This window comes from Mauremys reevesii, linkage group 2, assembly GCF_016161935.1.
Source record: "Mauremys reevesii isolate NIE-2019 linkage group 2, ASM1616193v1, whole genome shotgun sequence".
Taxonomy (NCBI): domain Eukaryota; kingdom Metazoa; phylum Chordata; order Testudines; family Geoemydidae; genus Mauremys; species Mauremys reevesii.
This window is the reverse complement of record NC_052624.1, coordinates 114,703,793-114,729,820: the sequence shown is the minus strand read 5'-3', so window position 1 is coordinate 114,729,820 and position 26,028 is coordinate 114,703,793. Positions and strand designations below refer to the sequence as shown.

At 42.7% G+C, this 26,028-nt stretch overlaps 2 protein-coding genes across 2 annotated transcripts; one reads left to right on the top strand and one right to left on the bottom strand.

Moving 5' to 3' along the window:
* Positions 1 to 5,612: 5,612 nt before the first annotated feature.
* On the bottom strand, positions 5,613 to 15,971 carry SEC61B (SEC61 translocon subunit beta). Its single transcript, XM_039526897.1, has 4 exons — positions 15,796 to 15,971; positions 15,608 to 15,705; positions 14,942 to 15,043; positions 5,613 to 5,972 (listed from the first exon to the last, which is right to left on the bottom strand). The coding sequence occupies exons 1-4, from the start codon at positions 15,796 to 15,798 to the stop codon at positions 5,885 to 5,887; spliced, it is 291 nt and encodes a 96-aa protein (XP_039382831.1). The 5' UTR covers positions 15,799 to 15,971; the 3' UTR covers positions 5,613 to 5,884.
* A 175-nt stretch (positions 15,972 to 16,146) lies between these two features.
* On the top strand, positions 16,147 to 18,702 carry ALG2 (ALG2 alpha-1,3/1,6-mannosyltransferase). Its single transcript, XM_039526896.1, has 2 exons — positions 16,147 to 16,605; positions 17,396 to 18,702. The coding sequence occupies exons 1-2, from the start codon at positions 16,282 to 16,284 to the stop codon at positions 18,296 to 18,298; spliced, it is 1,227 nt and encodes a 408-aa protein (XP_039382830.1). The 5' UTR covers positions 16,147 to 16,281; the 3' UTR covers positions 18,299 to 18,702.
* The last annotated feature ends 7,326 nt before the right edge of the window (positions 18,703 to 26,028 follow it).

Sequence of the window (26,028 nt, the reverse complement as noted above, 5' to 3'; positions counted from 1 at the left end):
AAGTTAAAGCTTCTAGAGCAGAGGTGGGCAAACTTTTTGGCCCGAGGGCCACATCAGGGTTGCACAACTGTATGGAGGGCCGGGTAGGGAAGGCTGTGCCTCCCCAAACAGCCTGGCTCCTGCCCCCTATCCTCCCTCTCCCACTTCCCACACCCTGACTGCCCCCCTCAGAACCTCCAACCCATCCAACCCTCCCCGCTCCTTGTCCCTTGACTGCTCCTTCCTGGGACCCCTGGCCCCTATCCAACCCCCTGCTCCCTGTCCTCTGACTGCCCCGACCCCTATCCACACCCCAGCCCCCTGACAACCCTCCCGGGACTCCAACCCCCTATCCAACCAGCCCCTGCTCCACCCCTTCCCCTGAGGACTGCCCTGCACTCACTAGGCAGCGGGAAGTGAAGCGACCTGTCCCCAGGCCGCTCCACTCTGCCAGCTCCCAGCCGCGCCGCCAGTGAGTGCTGGGGCGTGGTTCCCCCTACTCCAAAAGCCTGGGAGCCAGGGGAGCAGAGCGGAGCAGGCTGGGGCCGGGTCACTCCACTTCCCGCCACCCCATGAGTGCGGGGTCAGGCCTGCCCTGCAATCACCGGGCGGCGGGAAGTGGAGTGACCCAGCTCCAACCCGCTCCGTTGGCTCATGCTGGGGGGCAGTTCCCCTGTACCCCCCCAAGCCTGCTCCTGTCCCCCTGTGGAGGCCTGGGGCCATCCCCACCCCATAGCGGGACTGCGTAGGGCAACAAAATGGCTAAAGATGGCCCTGGTTCCAGGCGCCACACTTTTTTTTTTTTTTTTCTGAGGTGAGATGTGTTTTATGGTCTTCCTCTTTAAACTTTTGGGTGGGAGGAATAACCAACCCATTCGCAGGTTTTTATCGCTAAATACATTTTTAAAATGTGTATTAGGAATCTAAAATTTAGATGCAATTATTTAATTCCTTATTTACCAAATGCCTTTTATCTTATCTTCCAATTGGTCAACAATGGATTACTATAGTCACTCCAGGAAGTTCTCACATCTTCACCATGATGTGAGTCAGAAATGACAACCTTCCTGAAGTACACAGCACCTTTAATGAAGAAAAAGATAATATTCCTATGGTCCTACAGGTGCATCATTTAAAAACTGAAAATTGTAATGTCTCCCCTTTACCTTCCATCTCTAATGTAAATACACTATAGTCTATGACTCCAAGCATCTAAACCAAGTAGGAGGTTCTGAGAAATTAGCTGAAAAAAATTAATATATATAGACATTGCCTTGCAAGCAACATGATGTTTTTCAAACCCTAGGAGTGCATGGTCTGTCCTTTCCAAGGATAAAGCAAGTTGACAGATACTGACTCTAGACCAGACGTGGGCAAACTACAGCCCAAGGGACCATCCTGCCCGGCCCCTGAGCTCCTGGCCGGGGAGTCTAGTCCCCAGCCCCTCCTGCTGGGCAGTATAGAGAGTGGCCAGGTGCCATAGCTGCAAGCTCCTGCTGCTGGTAAGGGGGCAGGGAGCAGAGGGGGCAGTCAGGAGGGCAGAGGCTCAGTGGGGGAGGGCGGTCAGGGGATGGGGAACAGGGACGGTTGGGAGTGGGAGTCTCAGGGGGCGGGGATGTGGATGGGGTCAGGAGGGCAGTTAGAGGACAGGGAGCAGGGAGTGTTGGATAAGTGGGTGGGATCCCAGGGGGCAGTTAGGGGTGGGCATTCCCAGGAGGGGATGAGGAGCAGAGGGCAGTTGCATAGGGAGTGGGAGTCCCGGGGGTGGGGTGGGGTGGGAGGGCTGTGGGTAGGGGCAGTCAGGGGACAGGGAGCAGGGGCTGTCTAAAAATACACACTCCCAAATATTTTAGAAAATGCTGAATGTTCCTCATAATTTAGTTACCAGAAACTGGAAAATAAAGGATGAGTTACTGTATTTCATATCCTCTGTGATTTTGAATTAGACTCTTTACCAACAATCTTAGGAGACTTTAATGAGAAATGGAGATTGGCACACAGGGCACAAGTCCTATCCTTTCCTACCCCTATTTTGATGGAGGTGATGAAAACATAGTAGAGCCCTAAACAAGAGCATTCCCTCCATGGCATTATTGTGCTCCTGCCATTACTCTGTTCCATGAAACCACACCATGTGAACAGCAGGGGTTTGGGTTGCATGGTAAGATAGTGGCAGGTAGCAGAGGAGCAAGGTAGAACAGCTGCTATCTGCAGTGGCTTATCTTCTCCCCTGAAACCACCCAGGCCCTCTACAGGTAAATTAATGTTGATACTGCTCACATTCATTTACCTAAGTTCTTCCTCCATATATAGAACTCCAGTCCCCACATCCCAAGCTGTCTGATGCTCTAAAGGGAATCTGACATAAGGGAGTAAGCCACCTTTGCTGAACTGGTAGTCTTTTTACTTGGAGAACTGATCTTTCCAAACTGAAAGGTAGCAGAGAAAATAATTTGTATAAAACTGAAAAAATATAGCATCCCTTAATAGAGGTCTCTAAAAGCCTACTGAAATGTAGGCAATAAAACATTAAGGGACGGTGCCCCAGTATGGCTAAGCTGATATCTTACAGACCTTAGCCTTTGGGCTTTGCATTTCCATCCTTCTTTAGATATCTAATACATACTTATCCTTTCTAAACTCTGATCAATCTTATACTTAGAGCCCTACGAAATTCACAGCCATGAAAAATGCGTCACAGACTGAAATCGGGTCTCCCCCTGTGAAACTGGTCTTTTGTGTTTTGTTTTTTCCCCCCTATACTATACAGATTTCACAGGGGAGACCAGCATTTCTCAAATTGGGGGTCCTGACCCAAAAAGGAATTGCAGGGGGGGTCATAAGGTTATTTTAGGGGCATTACAGTATTGCCACCCTTATTTCTGCGCTGCTTTCCAAGCTGGACGGCAAGAGAGCAGCTGTTGGTCAAGCGCCCCGCTCTGAAGGCAGTGGCCCGCCAGCATCAGTACAGCAGTAAGGATGGCAATACCATACCTTGCCACCCTTACTTCTGCACTACTGCCTTCAGAGCTGGGCAGCCAGACAGTGGCAGCTGCTGACTGACAGCCCAGTTCTGCAGGCAGCAGCACAGAAGTAAGGGTGGCAGTACCATGCCATGCCATCCTTACTTTTGCACTGCTGCTGGTGGTGGCTCTGCCTCCACTGCAACCACTGTTCTCCAGCTGTCTAGCTCTGAAGGCAGCGCCACCAGCAGCAGCAGTGCGGAAGTAAGGACAGCAGTACCACAATGCCCCCTACAGTAACCTTGCAACCTCCCACCCCAACTCCTTTTTTGGGTCAGGATCCCTAAAATTACCACTCCTGAAATTTCATGATTTCAGCTATTAAAATCTGAAACATGATTTTTAAAATCCTATGACTGTGAAATTGACAAAAATGGACCATGAATTTAGTAGGGCCCTAATTATACTCCTACAACTTAAATCTATTTAGCATACAATGATTATATATGACATTAGTTAATCATAATATTACACAATAAAGGACTGATAAAATGAACCAATTAGCACATGTTCCAAAAGAGGCAAGAACAAATAGAAGTTTGGGGACAGAGATCTAATGTTGGAGCAAATGAACATGGAATTGGTTCACCAAATGCATTAGTACAAGGATGTTGTATTTCAGGAAAGTAAATTCTCAGGAATCAAGTGGGAATGCTTGATGTAAGTGACCAAAGAGTGACTCTATGCCACAAAATGACAGGAATAGATGTGCCAATGGGTGATAGTGAAAAATGAACCACAAGATTATTTTTTTATTGTAAGATACCCAGTAGTCACATTTTTCTAACATGTGCCCTAACCACAGGGTGCACTATGTGCATAAATACTAATGAGACTAAACAGAACTATAAACAGCCTATGAAAAATGCAGTACCCCAATATTCTTGGGGGACACTGCAAATAAGGAAACAGGGTGGACTCCTTCATGCACATGCACGGAGTATATGTGTAGTCAGTATCACAAGAGGGCTCCCAGATTGGGTAAAATGAGTTCCCTAAGGAAAAACTCCAGCAGGAACCATCCCTCTAGTGTTGATCAATTGGCAAGGTATTCATCAGACCCTCTGAATGTCATTAAGGATGTGAGTAACTACATTTGTAACTTGTGCATAGGTCTCTAGAGGATTTCTATATGCTTGGGTAATAACTAACTTTAATAAAACTTGTAAAACAGACTAGACCTTGTACTTGGAAATGTATGTGTGGTCACTACATCCTTGGTCTTCATGTGTTTGTGGAGGTTCTAAATCTAAAGCAGGTAGCAAAGGTGACTTTCATTCTGTTGAGCTTGAAACTGTAGCCACCAGAGCCAAACCCATGGTGGTGTAATACCACATTACTAAATTCACTTTAAATAAAATAAATGGCTACAAGTGTGCACTCCCCAGCACAGGGACTAACTGTTTTTGTACAGCACCATAGGACAAGTTTGTACAATACCATAGGACTCCAATCCTAATTAAGAGAAATTCATGTGTAATTAAGTTGTCAGACAAAAAGGAGATATTTGCCCTCTCTCTCTCTCTGTGGTAGTATGACTTTCAAATAGTTATCAGCCTCGATACCAAAAGTTTCTAAAGAGAGAAAAGGATGGGTGGGTGAGGTTGTGGCCTGCAATGTGCAGAAGGTCAGACTAGATTAGGGTCTGCAACCTTTCACAAGTGGTGTGCCGAGTCTTCATTTATTCACTGTAAGGTTTTGCGTGCCAGTAATACATTTTTAGGTCTTTCTATAAGTCTATAATATATAACTAAACTATTTTATGTAAAGTAAACAAGTTTTTTAAAATGTTTAAGAAACTTCATTTAAAATTAAATTAAAATGCAGAGCCCCCCAGACTGGTGGCCAGGACCCAGGCAGTGTGAGTGCCACCAAAAATCAGCTTGTGTGCTGCCTTCAGCATGCGTGCCATAGGTTGCCTACCCCTGGACTAGATGATCATTATGGTCCCTTCTGACCTTAAAATCTGTGAGTCTATGCTGCTGTAGCTTACTACTCAAAGACAGCACTTTTACTCAGGGCTACATATCCAAGATGCCACAATGTATGTATTTAGGCTCTCTTGCACAATAGTTTTAAGTGCACTTGGCTAGGAAAGTGGGAAAAAAAGAGCAAGTGGGCTAAAAATTATTCTACCCAATATTGAGGGAAACATAAGTGAACCAGTCGTCACTCAAGAGTTTACAGTATGCAATATGAGTAGTCCTAATTGTAGCACAGATATGTGCATTGGGGAAGGTGGTGTGGGAGACAGAATGGGAAAAAGCTATTCAGTGATCCAAAGTTGGCTGATTACATGATCTGTGCTGTGGAATGCCATATCAAAGAGGTGGAGCAATCTACCAGCACTTACCATAGTATGTTTTAATGACCAAGTGCATTAACACGTGTTATGAAAATATTTTCATGTCTCACAAATTTTGTCCAAAACAATTCTCTGATGCAAGATTTTATATTCTACCTGTATTGTACAGTATGTAAAATTCCATTTTGAGCTATTATACCACTGTTTACTCAAAACCATTTAGAGAGCTCTTTATAATACTTCATGACAGTGCCATGTTGGGGGGGGGGGGGGAGGGGAGGGAAGAGGAATAGAGCATACATTGCTTCGATTTACATATACAAATTTTATTGCGAGACCTGTAATTTGTAAGTCTACAGGCAAATACACAATGACCTGTAACAGAAATGCTTCAAAACCAGTACAAACAGAAAAATTTAACAGTTCATTCAACACCAATGCCAAATAAGTGACAAGAGACTCCTCAATAGCCAACAGGAAGCTTTCCAAATATTCTCTCTCCATGAGCAAACAAAATCCTCCATACTTTTGGTCCAAGATGTATGTTTTAAATTGGCAGACATGGATGCAGTTGAGTCTATGAGCGAGTGTACTTGCCCCAGATATGCAACATAAATACAGAAGCAATAAAGAGGAGACTCATAACCAAAACTGGAACAGGACCACTAGAAATAAAGAAGAAAAGTCAGTTAATCTCAGCAATACATAAAAACACGTTGTTCTGAAGGTTAGGTAGAACCAGCCAAATTACTCAAATATACAGACTTAATACCAAAGCTCCTTCCTGTTTCCACCCCACACCCCCGACCAAATTAGTGATGGGATTATTTTGTCATCTATTGAAAAAGTTTTACTACAAACATTACTGGAATGCAGCGTTTAGTAGTACAAGTTAACCCCTTCAGATTAACAGAAATAAGAACCATTTTCTCAGAATTGGTATCTGCCACATTAAGTTGGAAATCTAAGATTTAATTATTAATACCTCAGTATTAAATGGATGCTTCCATTTGTACTATAACAGTTACAGGGAGTATTTAGTCACTCACTGCTAGTCACTTGTTGAAAACAGGGTCTTAATACTCTGACTGAAAACTTTATCTCCACATTTTTCAATTCAGGTTTCCGCCTCACATTCTGGTGGGTCTGCTAATGAGTTAGTGACCTGAGCATACTTGTACACAGAGCATAGGAAACAATAGAGTCCCCTAGCAGCTTGTCAAACTTAGGTTCAAAATTAGAATATTTTAGCTTGGGAAGTAATTTACAGTCAACTCTCCAGTTTTTAAGAAATGAACAGGATTTAAAATGCAGCAAGGCAACAGATATAATCATTTTTCAAGTAAGCTTTTTATAGTTACACCAGTTTCAATTTGATTAAATTTACTGCAAGTGACACTGAAAAAAATCACAAGTGGAATTTTTTTTCCCATTATAAAAATCTTTATCTAAAACTCCCAATCTGAACTTCGTGTTGGAATCTTTCATGCTCGCTAATTCTATTTTTAAGAAATTATAATTAAGTATTTTTTTGGAAATCTTCTCATGCAGTTTTAATTTTAGACTGTGTTAAACTGGCTGATGTATGCAGTGACTAGGTCAAAGCAGGTTAGTGTGTGTTCCATTACACAGAAACACCAGTTTCTTACTGTGCATCTCATAACTAGGGCTGTCAAGTGATTAATTTTTTTAATCGCATGATTAATTGCACTGTTAAATAATAAATACCATTTATTTAAATTTTTTGGATGTTTTCTACATTTTCAAATATCGATTTCAATTACAATACAAAGTGTATAGTGCTTACTTTATATTAAGTATTTGCACTGTAAAAAAACATAGTATATTTCAATTCACCTAATTCGCAATTACTGAGGGACAATCTCCACTCATTGATATATTTTGCTTTCCACAACCAAATTCTGTACAACTTTTCATGAATGATGTACCCGACTATTCAGATTCTGATATCTAAACTGTATTGTTAAATCTACTCACCTAAATTTGGGTTATTGGATATTATGTACGCTATGTATCATGTGACTTTTAAAAATAAACTTTATTTGTGGATAATTTAAGCACTATACCCAGATGTACAAACATTTTCCCAAACCATGTATTATATATTTTTTTTTTAATTAGTTTTAACAACATTTTTACATCTGGCATGTCAATTCCTTGTAATGCTAGCCACAGAAGTGCCATGCAAACACCTGTTCTCACTTTCAGGTGACATTATAAATAAGCAGGCAGCAGTACCTTCCCGTAAATGTAAACAAACTTGTTTGTCTTAGGGATTGGCTGAAAAAGAAGGAGGACTGAGTGGACTTGTAGACGCTAAAGGTTTACTTTGGTTTTGTTTTTGAGTGCAGTTATGGAACAAAAAAATAAATCTACATTTGTAAGTTACACTTTCACGATAGAGACTGCACTACAATACTTGTATGAGGTGAACTGAAAGACTCTTGTTTATCATTTTTACAGTGCAAATATTTGTAATAAAAAATAGTGAGCACTGTACACTTTGTATTCCGTGTTGTAATAGAAATCAATATTTGAAAATGTAGAAAAAAATCCAAAAATATTTAGTACATTTCAATTGGTATTCTATTATTTTAACAGTGCAATTAATAGCAATTTTTTTTAATCGCAGTTAATTTTTTTGAGTTAATCGTGTGAGTTAACTGTGATTAAATCAACAGCCCTACTCAAACACTGTACTTGATTTCCCTTTATTACAGGAAGCACCATGACAGATTTCTAAAAGTATGATTCATGCCATAGAGTTTTTATGATCAAGCAGATCTTACTTGAACACAATGTAAAAATGAAACTGAAGCAACTGATCTCCTTCATGCAGGCTTCTGAACATCCTCATCTCACAAACTGTTTTAAATTATAAGTGCTATCTACTATGCATAGCCCAATTTGGCTTTTTGTGCAGAATCCTGAATTTTATATAACAAGATAGCTCAGTGGTTTGAGCATTGGCCTGCTAAATCCAGGGTTGTGAGTTCAACCCTTGAGGGGACCATTTAGGGATATGGGACAAAAATTGGTTGGATGATTTAATTGGGGATTGGTCCTGCTTTGAGCAGGGGTTTGGACTAGATGATCTCCTGAGGTCCTTCCAACCCAGATATTCTATGATTCTAAGATATAGATGTATTTAGCAATCAAACAGTGTAAATATGCAATATATTTTAGAGTGCAATTCCATAGGCAAATCTTAGCTAATCCATCATTCCCCCCCCCACCCCATCTTCACATCTACTTCCAGACCCCAAAAGTATAATTATGAATACATAAAATGAATGAAGCTCTAGGATCTTCCACAATCATTAAAAAACAAAACCAACTAAGAGGAATATATTTGACTTGCCACTTGAATCAGTAAATCATTCTCACCCTTATTAAAATACAAATCATCTTCAGACCATTCTTATTTCTCATCCTCTCCAAAGGTACATGAGGTTATCTATTCTGTGAACAATTATAATTTATCTACCATATTCCAGTTAGGACAGATTGGCTCTTCTACATGTATGATGACAGACTATTTTCTCTAAAGCTGATCTCTAATTGTCTTGTTGCAACAGAACTTTATTTCATTTTAGACTTGTCCAGAAGCCTAGCTTAGTCTCAAGTTTTTTAAACAGTGGGAAATATTGCAAAACAGTTTTGTTCTTATATTCTCAGGGCCAATACCACATGAAATACTAGTTTGTTTTTTTTAACAGCCCACTTGTTTTGCCTCAGTGTAAATTCACAATCAGGAAGATTTACAAAACTGATCAAAGCCAGCTGCTCCTATGGGTAAATGAGTACATAAAAAACCAAACCTCTCAACAACTGACTAGACTGAATTATGACAAACACCATAACAAAGAAAAAAAATGTAACAGAGACCCATGGTCATTTATAAAGGATTGTGTGTAAATGTATGTGAAACATGCAGATAAATTTGAGTTAAGATTATTAACATCCTCTGGTGGGAAAGAACTTTGCCATATTGACATCTTGGTGTGAAGATGCAAGTTTTTTAATACTGGCATTTTATTTTTTTAATCTTACTTTGGTGCAAGTACATTAGCATATAGTGGCAGGGAAAAGGACTTCCTTAAAGCAGATAATTTTGTTATGGGTTCCCTCTTTATGAATTTGCATGTGACAGAGCTTATATAAGAGCCCATTTATAAGCTCTGTCTTTTCATAAATATATGCAAAACCAACGACTCTCAAGTGCATTAGTCTTCATGGAAGAGCTTGGTACCTTACTAATTATTATCACTGTTAAGTACTAAACTTCAGTAAAGAAAAAGTCTACTTCAGAAAAATTAGTAAACATCTGCTACATAGATTAGACTTCATTATGCCAGGATTGTAGCACACAGGAACATTACTGGCTACAAAGAGACCAAAAAGCCTGCTGCTATAGTCTACAGATTTTACAGAACTGATTACAAAAAAACCCCAAAACAAACTACTCAGTATTGACAAATCATTACATTTTCCATTGCACTTCCTCCAATCCCATGGTTGGAAACATGCATAGAGAAAAGAAGAATTTTTCCTTCTGGATAAGGGGTTTGGTCATTTTGATGAGGTTGGAACACACAGTCCCTTGTATCAAGGTTGGCAATTTCCTGGGGAAAAACTAGTTTAGGACAGAGTGCTGGTAAATACCAGCTTAAACCAGGAAACGGAGGAAAAAATATTAGAATATACTAATAAATATTACTGAAAAATATTTAGCAATTTGATAATAGTTTTGCAGTAATGTCGTCTGTTTAATTTAAAATTAAGGAAAACAAAACAAAAAGAGCCTCAATCAAAAGATGTATGCTATTGTTTGAAACAAAAACTTCTTAATCTGGGAATTTCCCCTTTGTTTAGAAATCAAGATGAGATATTTGTTTAGCAAAGAAGGGGAATTCCTAGATTCAGAAGTTTCAGTTTGTTTGAGGTAAACTGCCAAACTAACTGTCCAGGCCAGTACTCTGTCTCTATCTGGCTCACGTGCAACTGCTGTAACTGAGCTCTGAGTACAGAGACTCAAGTCAAAATATTTCAACATGAGCAAAGGTGGAAGATCACCTGACCCAATTCATGGTTATTTTGAGAAAGTTCATGAAGATGGCAAAGAGAGTCTTTGATGCAGAAATTGAAAGAAAAAGTGAGTGGGAAGACAGATCATATGAGGAAACATTTTGCAACATGCAGTGGAAAGAAAAAGACACCAGAACCACTGACTCCGGCTAACTGTATGCGAGTATTAGAATCAGACTCTCAGTATGAAGGCCCTGTTAAAACTGCACTGCCAAATTCATCAAAAGAAAGCCAGATTCAAGTCAGCCAAAGACTACAACGAGGAATGATCATTGTTTTTCAACCACAAATGCATGTGTTTCCAGAACTGAAACATAAGATAGACTTGACAATTACAAAAAATTTTCATGGCTGTAATAGTCCCTTTTCTGTTATTGATAGGGCCCTACCAAATTCACAGCCAAGAAAAACATGTCACGAACCTGAAATCTGATCTCCTCCCATGAAATCTGGTCTTGTGTGCTTTTACCCTATACTATACAGATTTCACAGGGGGAGACCAGCATTTCACAAATTAGGGGTCCTGACCCAAAAGGGAGTTGCGGTTGTGGAGGTTTACAAGATTATTGGGGGGGGGGGGGGAGAGGGGTTACAGTATTGCCACTCTTACTTCTACGCTGCCTTCAGAGCTGGACAGCTGGAGATCGGCGGCTGTTGGCCAGGAGCCCAGGTTTGAAGGCAGAGCTGCCGCCAGCAACAGTACAGCCATAAGGATGGCAATACCATACCATGCCATCCTTACTTCTGTGCTGCTGCTGGTGGCAGCTTCGTCTTCAGAGCTGGGCTCCCAGCCAGTCACTGCTGTTCTCCAGCTGCCCAGCTCTGAAGGGGCCACCAGCAGGAGCACAGACATAAGGATAGCAGAACTGCAACCCACCCGCAATAATCTTGCGACCCTTCCACAACTCCTTTTCCAATTACACCACCATGAATTCCATGATTTCAGCTATTTAAATCTGAAATTTCACATATTTTAAAATCTAATCACCATGAAATTGACCAAATTGGACCATTAATTTGGTAGGGCTCTAGTTATTGACCATCAAACTTTTCAAAAAATGATCAGCTGCCTACGGTCAGGCTACAAAGCACCCAATCAAAAAAGCAGGTAGCAGGTGAACTATTAGACACTGATGGCATGAGGGTGGAAGTAATAACAAATTACATGGAAAAACAGTTACACTAATGCAAGATGAGAAAAAGATGCAAAGTATAGGAAGTGATATGGAACAAGATGATGACAGTTTGGTGTTAGAATATAGATATTCAGGCCTGTCTGCAAAGGCCTATACTTTAAGAATTTAGGTGTATTATCATTTACTAGTTATAGAGGTATAAAAGAGAATCAAAATCACTGCCTGCCGGTGTAAGGGCCTTCTCTTACTGTGACAGTCTGAGGCCTTTAGCTAAGCAGCAGAGGCAGCCATAAGCTGGGAAGTGTATGGTCACTTCACTTCCTCACATTCCAAACTAGTCACATTGAAATAAGGCAATCTAGGAGTGTTAGAAAGGTGAGCGGATCTATCACCTCCAGAGAAAGGGAGGAGCTTAAAAGATTTAAAAAAAACTTAGTCTGACAGCATCCTGTCTGGCAAGAACTCACTTATCAATAGCTGGGATGTGAAATCCTCATTTCTGAATTGTTCTATCACTGTAGTCTCCACTTCCCTATTGTTTGTCTGTATAATCTCTGTCTAGTTCTGTGATTGTTTCTGTCAGATGTATAATTAATTTTGTTGGGTGTAAACCAATTAAGGTGGTGGGATATAATTGGTTAAATAATGTTGCAATATGTTAGGATTGGTTAGTTAAATTTCAGTAAAATGATTGGTTAAGGTATAGCTAAGCAGAACTCAAGTTTTACTATATAATCTGCAGTCAATCAGAAAGTAAAGGGGGGGGAATGGGAACAGGAACAGGGAATGGGGGTGGGGAATTGGAATCATGTTTTGCTAAGGGGGGGGGAAGGGGAACAGGGACACAGGCAAGACTCTGATGTCAGAGCTGGGAAGGGGGACACTGAGGAAGGAAACTAGAATCACGCTTGCTGGAAGTTCACCCCAATAAACATCGAATTGTTTGCACCTTCGGACTTCGGGTATTGTTGCTTTCTGTTCATGCAAAAAGGATCAGGGAAGTGAGCGGGTGAAGGAATAAGCCCTCTAACATCTGTTTACATATTAATGTGCATCACATGTCCAAGTAGATTTAGCCAAAGACCTTATACCAAGCGCTTTGATGAAACGTTGTGGATTTACAAAAGTATTTTCGTAATAACCATCAGCATGGAGCCTGGTTAAAAGAATACCAAGGATCCGTAAAACCCCAAATCCGTGGTGACATATGATGGAACAGTCAAATAATATGCATGGAAACCTATATTAAAAATCGGCCACATTATCTCAGGATTGCAAGAACTTGAAGATTGATTATCAATCTATCTGATAATCTAAGAGTTTTCCGAAAAGCAAAGAACTTGGTCAATTGAAACCAGCTGTTGTAGCACCTGACACACTTCAAAGGGACACATCAACAATTGCTTTTGCATGCTAAGTATGGTTGAACTTAATGATAAATGAAGATCTTGCACCATATAAAGCAAAAGTACACAGATTTCATGAGGCAAGTATTCATGTAAACATTGGCCAACCTTCATCCAAAATCTGCAAGAAAGGAATTGTCAGCTTAAGAAGAAATTGCAAGGCAGTGATTACTCAGCAAAAACCCTCTATACTTGCATTTAAAGTAGAAGCAGCTCTGTATTAAAAAAAAAATCAATATTTTCATCTGCTATCAAGGAAAAAGTTTCCCCTGTAATATGATGGGGAAAAATCTGAAGAATGCTGATATTCCATCTGACTTAATAGAACTGGTGGTGCAATTTCAACATCCAGCAAGCACAGAACGAATCTTTTCAAACATTGAATACATCTATTCAAAACTGGAGAATAGGCTTGGTCTAGCCACAACTAAAATTGATCTCCTGCTACAGAATGCAGTATGCCCAAGTGGACTTCAACCAGTTGTCTGCAACTATGCATGCTTCTGATTGCTTAATGCTTCAAACCCGAAACTCTGCATTATCATCATTTTCATCTAATCAAATGTTTGACTTTTGGTTACATAATGAAAACTGAAATGAGCTGATGTGTAACTTCCTTGAGAAAATACTGAACCAAGCTGTACAACATTCCAATGTTCAGTATTATTATATATTACTCCCTCTGCAGTTTTACTTTTTATTTGAACAATTCTAAATTAAATCTCTAAATCTATTGCCTCATGTAACCACAACTTGAATATGTAACTAAAACAAAGTGTACTGTGGCATGCATTAATGAAACAGTTTTTAAAAGTTTTAAACTGGGACTAACTAGTTTCTCCCTGGGTATCAAAAACCATGATTTTACCTGGTAAAAAATCAGCTCTGGTAAATAACATGCCATCCCTGCCTTCTGTTTCTATGTGACAAGGAAACAGGCTGTTTCTCTCTATTTCTTGACTGTATTTGCTCATCCCCCAAGCCTGGATGAGGGTGGAAGGAAAGAGCCCCTTGGTAGTGGGATCTATCACTTTTTTGGAAGGGATGAGGATATCTTGAAGAGTGTCAGGAGCACCTGCAGAAGTGAGAAATCTATAGGTCTAAGTGTATAGGAGAAGATGGTTTGTGAATGGGATGGTATTTTAATAGCTCTAACAGAATGGCCTCTCTATTTTAGATTGCCTTTGCTGCTTGCTCAGGAAGCTCTCTTTTACAGCCAGCTGCAGCACCTGCCTCTCTGATTACCAACTTAAGGTAGCTAAGTGCATGCTGAAGAGATGGTGTAATGGGCAACGGGACTGGTTGAGAGCACCTGGGTTTCTTTATCCCTACAACTGAAAACCAAGGAAAGCCAGGGTTGAAGCACTAAAACAAACCTCTGACATAGGCATGAGCTAAGGCTGAAAAGGTTAGCCTTGTAACACCAGTGTGTCTTAAAATGTTCAATTCATTATGTTTAACTCATTACCTGTGGTTAATGAAGTTAACATTAGCAGTGAGTTGCTTCTGACTGCGTGTATAACTGCAAACAGTATGTATTGACATGTAATTTTTTTGGTATTTCTGCAATATGGTTTTATTAGCATAAAAAAAACCCCAGAAAAACTGTAGATAATGAAGTCCCAAGCCTGCAACCACTTATGCATGTGCTTTACTACTGTGAGTAACCCCTCTTGATTTCTGTGGGACTGTTCATGGTATACAAGAAAAGCACGTGCATGTCTGGGACCTTAGAGAAAAACAATTCAAATAGTCATCTTGACTGTACTGTGTTAAACTTAAACATCTACCTACAAAATTGATTTTTGGTATTTTTATAACCAGGTCTCCTCAAGGCATTCTTTCTGATTTATCTAAGCAACTGTGGTTTTTCCACATTTTCATGCAAAATGTGCAGACCAGAACAAATGACTCATGGATCCTGGATTACTGTAAACAAACTTAAAATAACACTGTCACCATCTTGCTGCTTTTTGGACTTACACTTTGAGTCCAGGGGAGTCTTCTGTGTAGAATCTCCACATGCCACCAGTGCCTGCTGATGTAGTGCGGCCTGCGCTCCTAGTCCCACAGCTAGCGTTTTTCCTTCGAGAGAAAGACTCAAGAATCAGAGCTTGACTTGCATTAGCGATCAGCTGGATAGCTCAGTGGTTTGAGCATTGGCCTGGTAAACCCAGAGTTGTAAATTCAATCCTTAAGGGGGCCATTTAGGGGTCTGAGGCAAAAATCTGACTGGGGATTGGTCCTGCTTTGGGCAGGGGGCTGGACTAGATACCTCCTGGGGTCCCTTCCAACCCTGATCTTCTATGAACACTCCAACCCCAACCTTTCCAAGAACTCACTAAAAAAAACCCCACCCCACACAACCTGTTTCTGGTGCTGGTCTCAGACTTTGGCCCGAAGTGACCGTGCTCAGCGCTGGGGTGGGGGCACGGTAAGAAGTTGGCTGACACCCGCCCCCAGCTCCCAGCCTGGCACCGGGGGCAGCGATGCCCATCGAGGTTCCCCCAGCTCAGGTGTCAGCCCCGAGGCGGCGCTATGTGTCTCCATCGGGCCGAGGCCGGGCGGCGGAGCCAGGCTTCACCGAGCCCCGAGCGCGGTGCCCGCCCCCGCCCGGCTCCCGAAGCGGCTGGGGGGGGAAGCAGGTACCTTTGCCGCACGGTGGATCCCGCAGCTCGAGGCGCCACCGCTTTGCTGGGGGAGCGGCCGGAGGCGCCGACATTGGTGCCGCTGGGGTTCGGGCCGGGCTGCGGAGAGAAACAGACAGCGCGTGAGACGGGACCAGCGCGAGCCACGGCGGTTGGGGGGGTGGGGGGGGCAGGGTCTCGCGCTCTCACCATGGTAGCGACTCTGGGTTCAAGGAAACGCGCGCGCCGGTGTCAGAATTCTGCCGTCTCCAAAATTCGGTGCGGCTGCCGCAGAACTATCCCAGGCTCAGCTGCCCCGCCCCTAGCACCGCTCGTCTCCTGGGCCTGCCAAGGCCCCGCGGGTGGCTAGGACACTGCCTGACTCCAGCCGCCTCTCGGGAGACAGTTTCCGGAGCAGCTAACCGAGCTCAGGGCTCCAGCCGCCAGAGTCCTGGCCCCTTGCTGTGCCCGAGCCCCGCCTGAAACGGAGACGCCACGGGACGCACGGGCCGAGACACCAGGCAGCGCCAGGACACCTATGGGAGACTAAGCTGATGTGTCCCTAGCTGGTAGCAAAGCGAGAGGGCGGAGCTGCGCATGCGCTCTCCGCACTGACACGTGGACAAGCCCAGGTCCCAGAAGAAACGGGCTCCACCCCTCCCCGGCGGCTGCGAGCCGGAGGGTGCCGGCGCCAGCATGGCAGGGGGGCCGGGCTCGGGCCCGTCCGTGCTGTTCCTGCACCCGGACCTGGGCCTGGGCGGCGCCGAGCGGCTGGTGGTGGATGCGGCGCTGGCGCTGCGGGCGCGCGGCTGCCGCGTGCAGATCTGGACCGCGCACTACGACCCCGCGCGCTGCTTCTCGGAGACGCGCGGCCTGGCGGTGCGGAGCGTGGGGGATTGGCTGCCCCGCAGCCTCCTCGGGCGGGGCCACGCGCTCTGCGCCGCGCTGCGCATGGCCTACGTGGCGCTCTACGTGCTGCTGCTGAGCGGGGAGGAGATGGACGTGTTCGTGTGCGACCAGGTGCGGGGGCGGGGCCCGCAGCACGAGCTGGGCCAGGCGCGAGGAGCTGGCGGCGCCGCGCGCCAGTAACGGCCGCGGTGGGGAGGGGCGGCGCCCGTTACCTGGGGTCCTCGCGAGCCTGTGCCGCGGTCACAGCTCAGGACTGGGCGGCCTCCGCGCTGCAGGGCCCTGCCAGAACCTCTCCCCCGCCGCCCCCCCGCTACTCCGAGCCGGGGCCGCGCTCCGTGGGGAGGCCCTGCTGCAGGTCCGGCAGGGAGGGAAGGAGCAGCTTGATGCAGCCCCTGGCCGGCCCCGGCCCTTCACACACCTGCCGGCGACCCCGGCGTCAGGGGACGGGGTTAACGTGGACCCTGAGCTAGGAGGGCGCTGCTGATGTGCCTCCCGTGGCTGGGCGTGGGCCTCAGCCCAGGTTCGCACCCACGTGCGGGGCGTGTCGGCACAGTGCCCTGGCCTCTGCCTAGTGGTAGCGTAGGTGGGGCTGAAAGTCGCACAACCAAGTGTTTTGCTGGTCAAAGTGCAAAGGAGAGATTGCAAGGAGCCTGCCCTTGGGTCACCTCTCCCTAGAGCAGGGGATGCATGAGTGACTGTTTGTCACCATCATCTGAAGTCCCCCTTGCAGAAGCCCATAAGTGATAGTAAGCACAAATTCATTAAAATTGACCAGACACCCACATTTTTCTCACACTTAAAATTTTGGTTTTGAATCCATAGATGTAGCTTATTGTAGAAACTGGGATTAAATAAACAATACTTTTTCTTATTCTTACCCCCCACCTCTTGGTTTATCTAGGTGTCTGCTTGTATCCCAATTCTCAGACTGGCCAGAACTCCTAAGAAGGTTTTGTTTTACTGTCACTTTCCTGATCAGCTTCTGACCAAGAGAGAATCTTTTCTTAAACGCATCTACAGAGCTCCACTTGACTGGTTGGAAGAGTATACTACTGGCATGGCAGATTGCATTGTTGTCAACAGCAACTTTACAGCAAATGTCTTCAAGAATACATTTAAATCTTTAAATCACATTAAACCAGATGTCTTATACCCTTCGTTGAATGTCAGTACCTTTGAAACAATTGTTCCTGCAGATATAGCTAGTGTAATTCCCCAAGGAAAAAAATATTTGTTTCTTTCAATCAATAGATTTGAAAGGAAAAAAAACCTAGCATTAGCTCTGGAAGCATTACATGATCTTCGTGGAAGGCTCGATGCTCAAGAGTGGAATGAAGTTCATCTAGTTTTAGCTGGTGGTTATGATGAAAGAGTTTTGGAAAATGTGGAACATTATGAAGAGCTGAAGACTATTGCGATCAAGCTTAATATTAGCGAGCAAGTCACTTTTGTGAGGTCTTTTTCAGATGAACAAAAAATCTCTCTTTTCAGTAACTCCTTGTGTGTGCTTTATACGCCAAGCAATGAACACTTTGGCATAGTTCCTTTGGAGGCTATGTATATGAGATGCCCAGTTATAGCAGTTAATTCAGGTGGTCCTTTGGAATCTGTTATAAATAGTGTTACAGGATTTTTGTGTGATCCTCTTCCAACACAATTTTCTGAGGCCATGGAAAAATTTGTGAGAGACCCTGCCTTAAAGAATACAATGGGAGCAGCTGGAAGAGCAAGAGTTACAGAAAAATTTTCATCAGAAGCATTTACAGAACAGCTGTACCAATACATATGTAGATTTACAACATAACACACTCCATAGTGTAATTTACTGCTTTGTCATGTTTCTGATTTGTACATGAGACAGTTAGTTAAACTAACATCTAGGCTAGTGCAAGGATGCTGAAATGGTCAGAAAATTTTAATTAATCTTTAAACTATATTTTTGATAGTATGTTTCATGCCAGTTGCCAGAAAATAACAAGATTTTAGTTGAGGTTAGATTTGTTTACCACTGACTACATTGAATTTTTGCTGTTTATCATGTACTCGAAAATATTTTAATAAATTTATTAGACTTCCTAGTTTAAACTGGGGAAAGTTAAAATTATGCCAAGTCTGACTTCAGGTTGTATAAGATGATTAACTTTCTTATTTAACCTTTCTTCTCTACACTTGCTATGAATTAACTTTACAGTGCAAGTTGTTTTTTTTTGTTGTGCCATCCCATCATTTTTTTTTGATGAAATTTGACTGAAAGAAAACAGATCTCCCATCTCCTCTGGGTGTGTGGGGGTCATTGAAAATACAGTAAGCTATACATATGCAATAAAGTCCCAAGGGTTTTTTTGTTTTTAATTCCAACTAGTGGTCTGGTGATCTTGAACAGTCTTAAACTGTCTATTCGTCTGTGAACTCCTGTCCTTAAATTGTATCATCTAATCATCTCTGATGTCATAATCCAAGTAATTAGCTGTTGTTTGTGGAGCAGTAGCAGAGGGAAGAGAGAGAAGGAGCAAACCAAGGATGTCAAAATCCCTCAGACAAAAAATGGGGCCAACATTTAACCCCATTTGCCCCTCAAAAGTCCCTGAAATCTTGAATATCAGATGTTGTACTAAATGTCTACATCTACTGAATTAAAGTGCTACATTTCACTTTGTCTATTAGAAGCATTTCTTTATACAGCTTTCCTTTGCGGATTTGCTGATCCCCACATAACCAGGTAGAGATGGAAGAAAACTGTCAAGATATTTTCCACATTTCCTTTAAAGTTGTATCTCATAGTCTTGGATTGTGCAAAAATGGTAATTTGAATATTTCCCACAATCAAAATGTCAAAAATTGAGTTTTTAAAAGAGAAGGTAGTATGTTTGTATGGTCCATCACTGCATAAAAGTTCAGTTATGGAGAAAAGTAAACTCTGTTTTGTTTTTAAAAAAGAAATAAGAACAAATTACAAAATGAAGCTAAAAAGACACAAAGAATAGATTCTGCAAGCTTCTCTCTGTTCAGAGCAGAGCTTGTCTGCAGTAGGCTTGATATATTGATATATATATACAGTATATAGTAATAGAACATCTCTTGACATACAAAGAAAAAGCACTATTTGTATAGTGCATTTTGTTGACTTTATTTTGTTAGTGCTATGCTGTTAATGTTAGTTTGTAAGTATAAAGTATTGTATGTGTATAAGTTGTATTAAATTCTATTACTGAATTAATATTAACTCAATAATCTGAGGAATAATCTGATATTAATAATATAAATCATTTAAAAATCATTTCTCTTTTACTGATCTTTAATTCACTTTTTCACTTTATTTTTTTTTTCCTTTATATTTTTTTGTATTTATATCTATTTGTATGTGATGGAATAAAAAAATAATTTGTATTTAAATAAATAATAATTAATTCATAATTCGCTTCTTCTCTGAGGTTCTGTACTTCTTACTGGTGTGGGCTCTCTGTGTACTGTTGTACTCTTTGTACTCTTTAACCTTTTTTATCTATAATCTCTCAGAAGTTCCTTTATGAATTGAATTTTGAATTGAATTTTGCAGAGAGAATTTAATTTCAATTTTAATTAAGCATTTTTAAGAGACTACTCCTACTCTTTGCTTTTTTTTTTCCTTTTCACTTTTTAAACTAAAAAAATCTACTCATGCTGCAGCTGGCTGCATGCTGCATGGGCTGGATCACTGTCATGGAACTTGGACTCTCTTCCAGCTGCCAAACTGGATTCCAGTTCCCCCCCACCCCCCCCAGCTGCCACTGTAGTCCTGCTGCCCTTAAGCTGCCTCCCCCCCTCTCTTCCCCTCTCCTTCACTCCCACTTTTTTTTTAAGAAAACATGTAAAAAAATTTTTTCAGAAAAAGAAGGAAAATTTAAAAATTAAAGCCCAGACTTGGGATGCCACTTGTGTGCTTGTTGTGGGAAAGGAACGGCTGCGGGTTTGTGTTGTTGTTTTGCTGCTGCAGGAGCAGCACCTGCTGCGCTGGGGGCGGCGATGCAGTAAACCAACCAGCCAGGCAGGGCTGGGGCTTTCACAAGCGGTGTCGCCAAGTCCGACACTGCTTTAAAGTAATAGTGAACGAGTGAAAAGGACTTGTAAAAGGAAGCTGGTCTCTAATGCTCTGCTAAGCAGGCATCTTTTCCAATGAACTGAGACCTTCAGGAGACAATTGATATGGAAAATGAGAGAGCTGAAGAGGAGGAGAGAGTTTGGGGTGGTTGGTGCCTATTTCCACACAAATCCAAGTCCCTGCTGCATAATTTAGGTCTAATGAATCTTACAGGGCCTTGACAATAAATAACATTGGGTGTTAAGTACACCAATATCTAGTAGATAGCATTCATTGATGGCAGCTTCAACTTTAAAATGATTAGCATTTTATTGAACTCACTAATACAAGTCATGCAAACTTGTCAGTGGTGTATATATACTTAGTTGAAATTGTTTGCTGGACTTGGCATCAGCCGTGGTACGATGTTGCATCGGATTTTCACTGACAGTTGCAGTGATGCTGGGATGATGTATTGCATTGCGTATAAACTGTTATCATCTTTCTGTGACAATTGCAAAGGCACTAGGGAACAGTTAATGTAACAAGAATGTAATTACAAAGCCCCTTTATACCTTTAAAAAAATCAACCTTATGTTTTCAAAATTTTAAGATGGACTCTTGGAAGGGAAAGGGCTTTTTCCTGAAAATTTGAAGGAAATTCAGTTTACACTTTTCTAGCTCAAAAGATTTTAAATAACTTCTTAGAAACATCCAAATTTTTCAAAAATATTTTCTTGTCTTATTTCCTAAAAATAGCAGCAAAGAATCCTGTGGCACCTTATAGACTAACAGATGTTTTGCAGCGTGAGCTTTCGTGGGTGAATACCCACTTTTTGCATCCGAAGAAGTGGGTATTCACCCACGAAAGCTCATGCTGTAAAACATCTGTTAGTCTATAAGGTGCCATGGGATTCTTTGCTGCTTCTACAGAACCAGACTAACACGGCTACCCCTCTGATTCCTAAAAATAAATATTTGAGGAATTAGAAATACTGACATAGGATGTCAGTTTTCAAGCAAAAGGAAATTTTCACAGCTAGTATTTTTAGTATGAAATCCCAAAGGAGGAGGGAACAAAACCCATGTCAATTCAGAACATCTTTGTTGTCAAAGCCTACATTTAAAATTTCTGTGTGCCTTTTCATGTAAAAAGTGTTATATGAACATTACATTTGTCAGTGGGTTTGAGCAGGTATAACTTCTCATTCCCATTGGTTTAGTAAGGAAAAGCTTTGTAGGTACTACAGCAGCTGGGATGGAGCATGGACCAAGGACTTCGCACTTACCTTTAGGTGGGAAGGCCTATAGCATCTAGAAGGGAAGGAGGTCCTGTCCCAATTCAGCTGAGGAACCTGTAGGAATTGAAGTAGTTTAATATAGTGTTCTCATCCAGGGATTGAAAAATTTCCTTGACATCTACTAGCCCATTTGAAAACATCTGTAACTGAGCCCCTGAAGTCCCACATCCCTGCAATTTAAAGGAACAAAACAGCTGTGGAGTCTTCATAACTGTAGCATTGTTAATTAACTTTCTATTATACTTGTAAAAAGTTTATTTCTGTCTCCTGATCTTTTATTATGTTGTTTCACTCTGCTTTTTATTTCCTATTACTGATCGTGTAGCTTTTTATGCATTCTCCACCCATCATACCCTTTTAATCCCCACTATGCTGTCTTCTGTTCTCTACTGTCTCTCCTACACATTATGTCCCTCCCTCTTTATCCCCAAGCAGTTTTCTGTCTGTCCTATTGTAACAGGGCGCACTCACCTCTCATGAGCGCCCCTTGGCCAAGTGTGTGTGCCTACACTCTCTGTCCCTGCTCTGGGATAGAGCCATGCCCCAGGACTCCTCCCGGGTGACAATGTCTTTGCTTTCTTGGTCTTTCTGGCTGCAGCTGTCCAGCTGGGCCACTGCTTTCTTCTTTTGTAAGAGCAGCAAACCCCTGACCACTATTCAGCTTACTTATTTGTCTCAGGAAGAGAAGCCAGCTGCTCCAGGTGATGTGGCCCCAATCAGCCTACTCATCCCCTCCAACTTTCTCTCTGCCATGAAAGCAGCAAAGAGTCCTGTGGCACCTTCAGATCCAGATCCATTTTACAGATCCAGACTAACACGGCTACCCCTCTGATACTCTCTGCCATGAGTTTTTCAAGTTTTGCTGTTATGCAAATAGGGAACAATCCAGTAAATACTACTGAGTGCAGAGATTGCTGCCAGGACTACTGCTCCTGGAAGTAAGTACTTGTGATGGGCAATAAGTGTTTGTAGGATCAGGACCATAAATATGCTGTAGACTGTGAGGCTGTCCCTTTCAGTCTCTGAAGGAGGCCATGCCTCCTCGCTGTCACAGACCTGTAAAAGTGAGTTCAGAGGGGGGAATTAGCTACACCTAGTGCTCCGGTCCTCACTACCCTTGCAGTGAAAAAATAAAATCAGTACCTACAGTAGTTTTATGCAACAATACTTTATACAATGAACAGATTTCATCACATAAATACTTGTGGTTTATACGCTTTTTAACAAGAAACACTTTCATGGGCTGTATCCTCCCTCAACAGCTGCCAGACTTCTCTAGCTGAAGTCTGAGGAGGTGTTACTATGCTGTCTACCAATCTTATTAAAGGACTCTAAAGCCTTCAGTAGCCTGAAGAAAAGTTTACTTGACCATAAGACCGGCCATACTGAATCAGACCAAGGGTCCATCTATCCCAGTATCCTGTCTTTGACAATGGCCAGTGCCAGATGCTTCAAAGGGAATGAACAGAACAGCAATTTCAAATGATCCATCCCTTGTTGTTCAGTCCCAGTGTCTGGCAGTTGGAGGTTTAGGAACACCAAGAGCATGAGGTTGCATCCCTGACTATCTTGGCTATTAGACATTGATGGACCTGTCCTTCATGAAGTTATCTAATTCTTTTTTTAACCCAGTTATACATTTGGCCTCCTCAACATTCCATGGTAATGAGTTCCACAGGCAGATTGTGCAACTTGTTCTCAGCATTCTGCCTGAGGAAAAGTATGTTTGTCTTGATTCCCTCTGCTCTCTCACAAGATCTGCCTTCCTTCCCATGTCTTGTTCCCTCTTTCCTTGCAACGAAAACAATGGCTTACTCCAACATCCCAAGAAAATCTGAAATAGAGCTTCACTTCTCGCCTGCTGCTAGCCCTGTCTTCCTACACAGGGTCAATTGAAGCTCTGCATCAATTGTTCCCTGCCTTGTCTGTCATGATGCGCATATATGGCCACTGTTGGTGCCCAGCCTAGAGATGTCATCGATAACTAGTAGGAAAGGAGAATGGTACACTGGAAGGGCAGCTCTGGGGAGAAAGGAGGATTCTCCTGGGGTGCAAGCATGAATCCAGTGCAGTGCCCCTTCCCAGCAGATAGAAAACTTTCCTGATGCGCAGCACAGTGCCCCCAAACTATAAAACATGGAGATTAGCTAGTCCCTAAGGCCTCCTCTTCACTAGGCTAAAAAGGTGAGTTTTTAATTTGAGTTAACTCACTCAAGATAAAATCCTAGTGAAGAGAAGGCAATTTGTAGATTACATATGTTAACAGATAGAGGTAAAGAGTAGGTTCCCTCACAACCTGTACCTTGACCTGCTAATTCATCTGCAAACTACAAGCTGCATTGTCTTCCCTAAGATTTTACCTTGAGTGAGTTAATTAGTTAAGAACACACCTTTTTTTCCTAGCGAAGATGAGGCCTCTGTGAAATTCACACAGGAATTATGTGGTCTTCTAAGGGTGAATCAGTAATGTGTTAGATGAGTCAGAGCTGTTTCATGGACATAGAATCATAGAATATCAGGGTTGGAAGGGACCTCAGGAGGTCATCTAGTCCAACCCCCTGCTCAAAGCAGGACCAATTCCCAACTAAATCATCCCAGCCAGGGCTTGACCTTAAAAACCTTAAAAACCTCTAAGGAAGAAGATTCCACCACCTCCCTAGGTAACCCATTCCAGTGTTTCACCACTCTCTGAGTGAAAAAGTTTTTCCTAATAGCCAAACTAAACCTCCCCCACTGCAACTTGAGACCATTACTCCTTGTTCTGTCATCTGCTACCACTGAGAACAATCTAGATCCATCCTCTTTCGAACAGGTAGTTGAAAGCAGCTATCAAATCCCCCCTCATTCTTCTCTTCTGCAGACTAAACAATCCCAGTTCCCTCAGCCTCTCCTCATAATCATGTGCTCCAGCCCCCTAATAATTTTTGTTGCCCTCCGCTGGACTCTTTCCAATTTTTCCACATCCTTCTTGTAGTAGGGGGCCCAAAACTGGACACAGTACTCCAGATGAGGCCTCACCAATGTTGAATAAAGGGGAATGATCACATCCCTCGATCTGCTGGCAATGCCCCTACTTATACAGCACAAAATGTCGTTCACTTTCTTGGCAACAAGGGCACACTGTTGACTCATATCCAGTTTCTCGTCCACTGTAACCCCTAGGTCCTTTTCTGCAGAACTGCTTCCTAGCCATTCGGTCCCTAGTCTGTAACAGTGAATGGGATTCTTCCGTCCTTAGTGCAGGACTCTGCACTTGTCTTTGTTGAACCTCATCAGGTTTCTTTTGGCCCAGTCCTCTACTTTGTCTAGGTCCCTCTGTATCCTATCCCTACCCTCCAGCATATCTACCACTCCTCCAAGTTAAGTGTCATCTGCAAACTTGCTGAGAGTGCAGTCCACGCCATCCTCCAGATCATTAATGAAGACATTGGACAAAACCGGCCCCAGGACCGACCCTTGGGGCACTCCACTTGAAACCGGCTGCCAACTAGACATGGAGCCGTTGATCACTACCCGTTGAGCCTGACGATCTATCCACCTTATACTCTAATCGTCCAGCCCATACTTCTTTAACTTGCTGGCAAGAATACTGTGGGAGACTGTATCAAAAGCTTTGCTAAAGTCAAGGAATAACACATCCACTGCTTTCCCCTCATCCACAGACCCAGTTATCTCCTCATAGAAGGCAATTAGGTTAGTCAGGCATGACTTGCCCTTGGTGAATCCATGCTGACTGTTCCTGATCACTTTCCTGTCCTCTAAGTGCTTCAGAATTGATTCCTTGAGGACCTGCTCCATGATTTTTCCAGGGACTGAGGTGAGGCTGACTGGCCTGTAGTTCCCCGATCCTCCTCCTTCCCTTTTTTAAAGATGTCATCCAGGACCTTCCCCGTTCGCCATGAGTTTTCAAAGATAATGGTCAATGGCTCTGCAATCACATCCGCCAACTCCTTTAGCACCCTCGGATGCAGCGCATCCGGCCCCATGGACTTGTGCTCATCCAATTTTTCTAAATAGTCCTGAACCACTTCTTTCTTCACAGAGGGCTGGTCACCTTCTCCCCATACTGTGCTGCCCAGTGCAGCAGTCTGGGAGCTGACCTTGTTTGTGAAGACAGAGGCAAAAAAAATCATCATTGAGTACATTAGTTTTTTCCACATCCTCTGTCACTACATT

Coding starts and splice junctions, on each gene's coding strand:
- ALG2 (XM_039526896.1), top strand. CDS start 16,282: ATGGCAGGGGGGCCGGGCTCGGGCCCGTCCGTGCTGTTCCTGCACCCG. Junction 16,606..17,395: donor ACGTGTTCGTGTGCGACCAG/GTGCGGGGGCGG, acceptor TGGTTTATCTAG/GTGTCTGCTTGTATCCCAAT.
- SEC61B (XM_039526897.1), bottom strand. Junction 15,044..15,607: donor GGATCCACCGTGCGGCAAAG/GTACCTGCTTCC, acceptor TTTCTCTCGAAG/GAAAAACGCTAGCTGTGGGA. Junction 5,973..14,941: donor GACTCCCCTGGACTCAAAGT/GTAAGTCCAAAA, acceptor CTTTATTTCTAG/TGGTCCTGTTCCAGTTTTGG.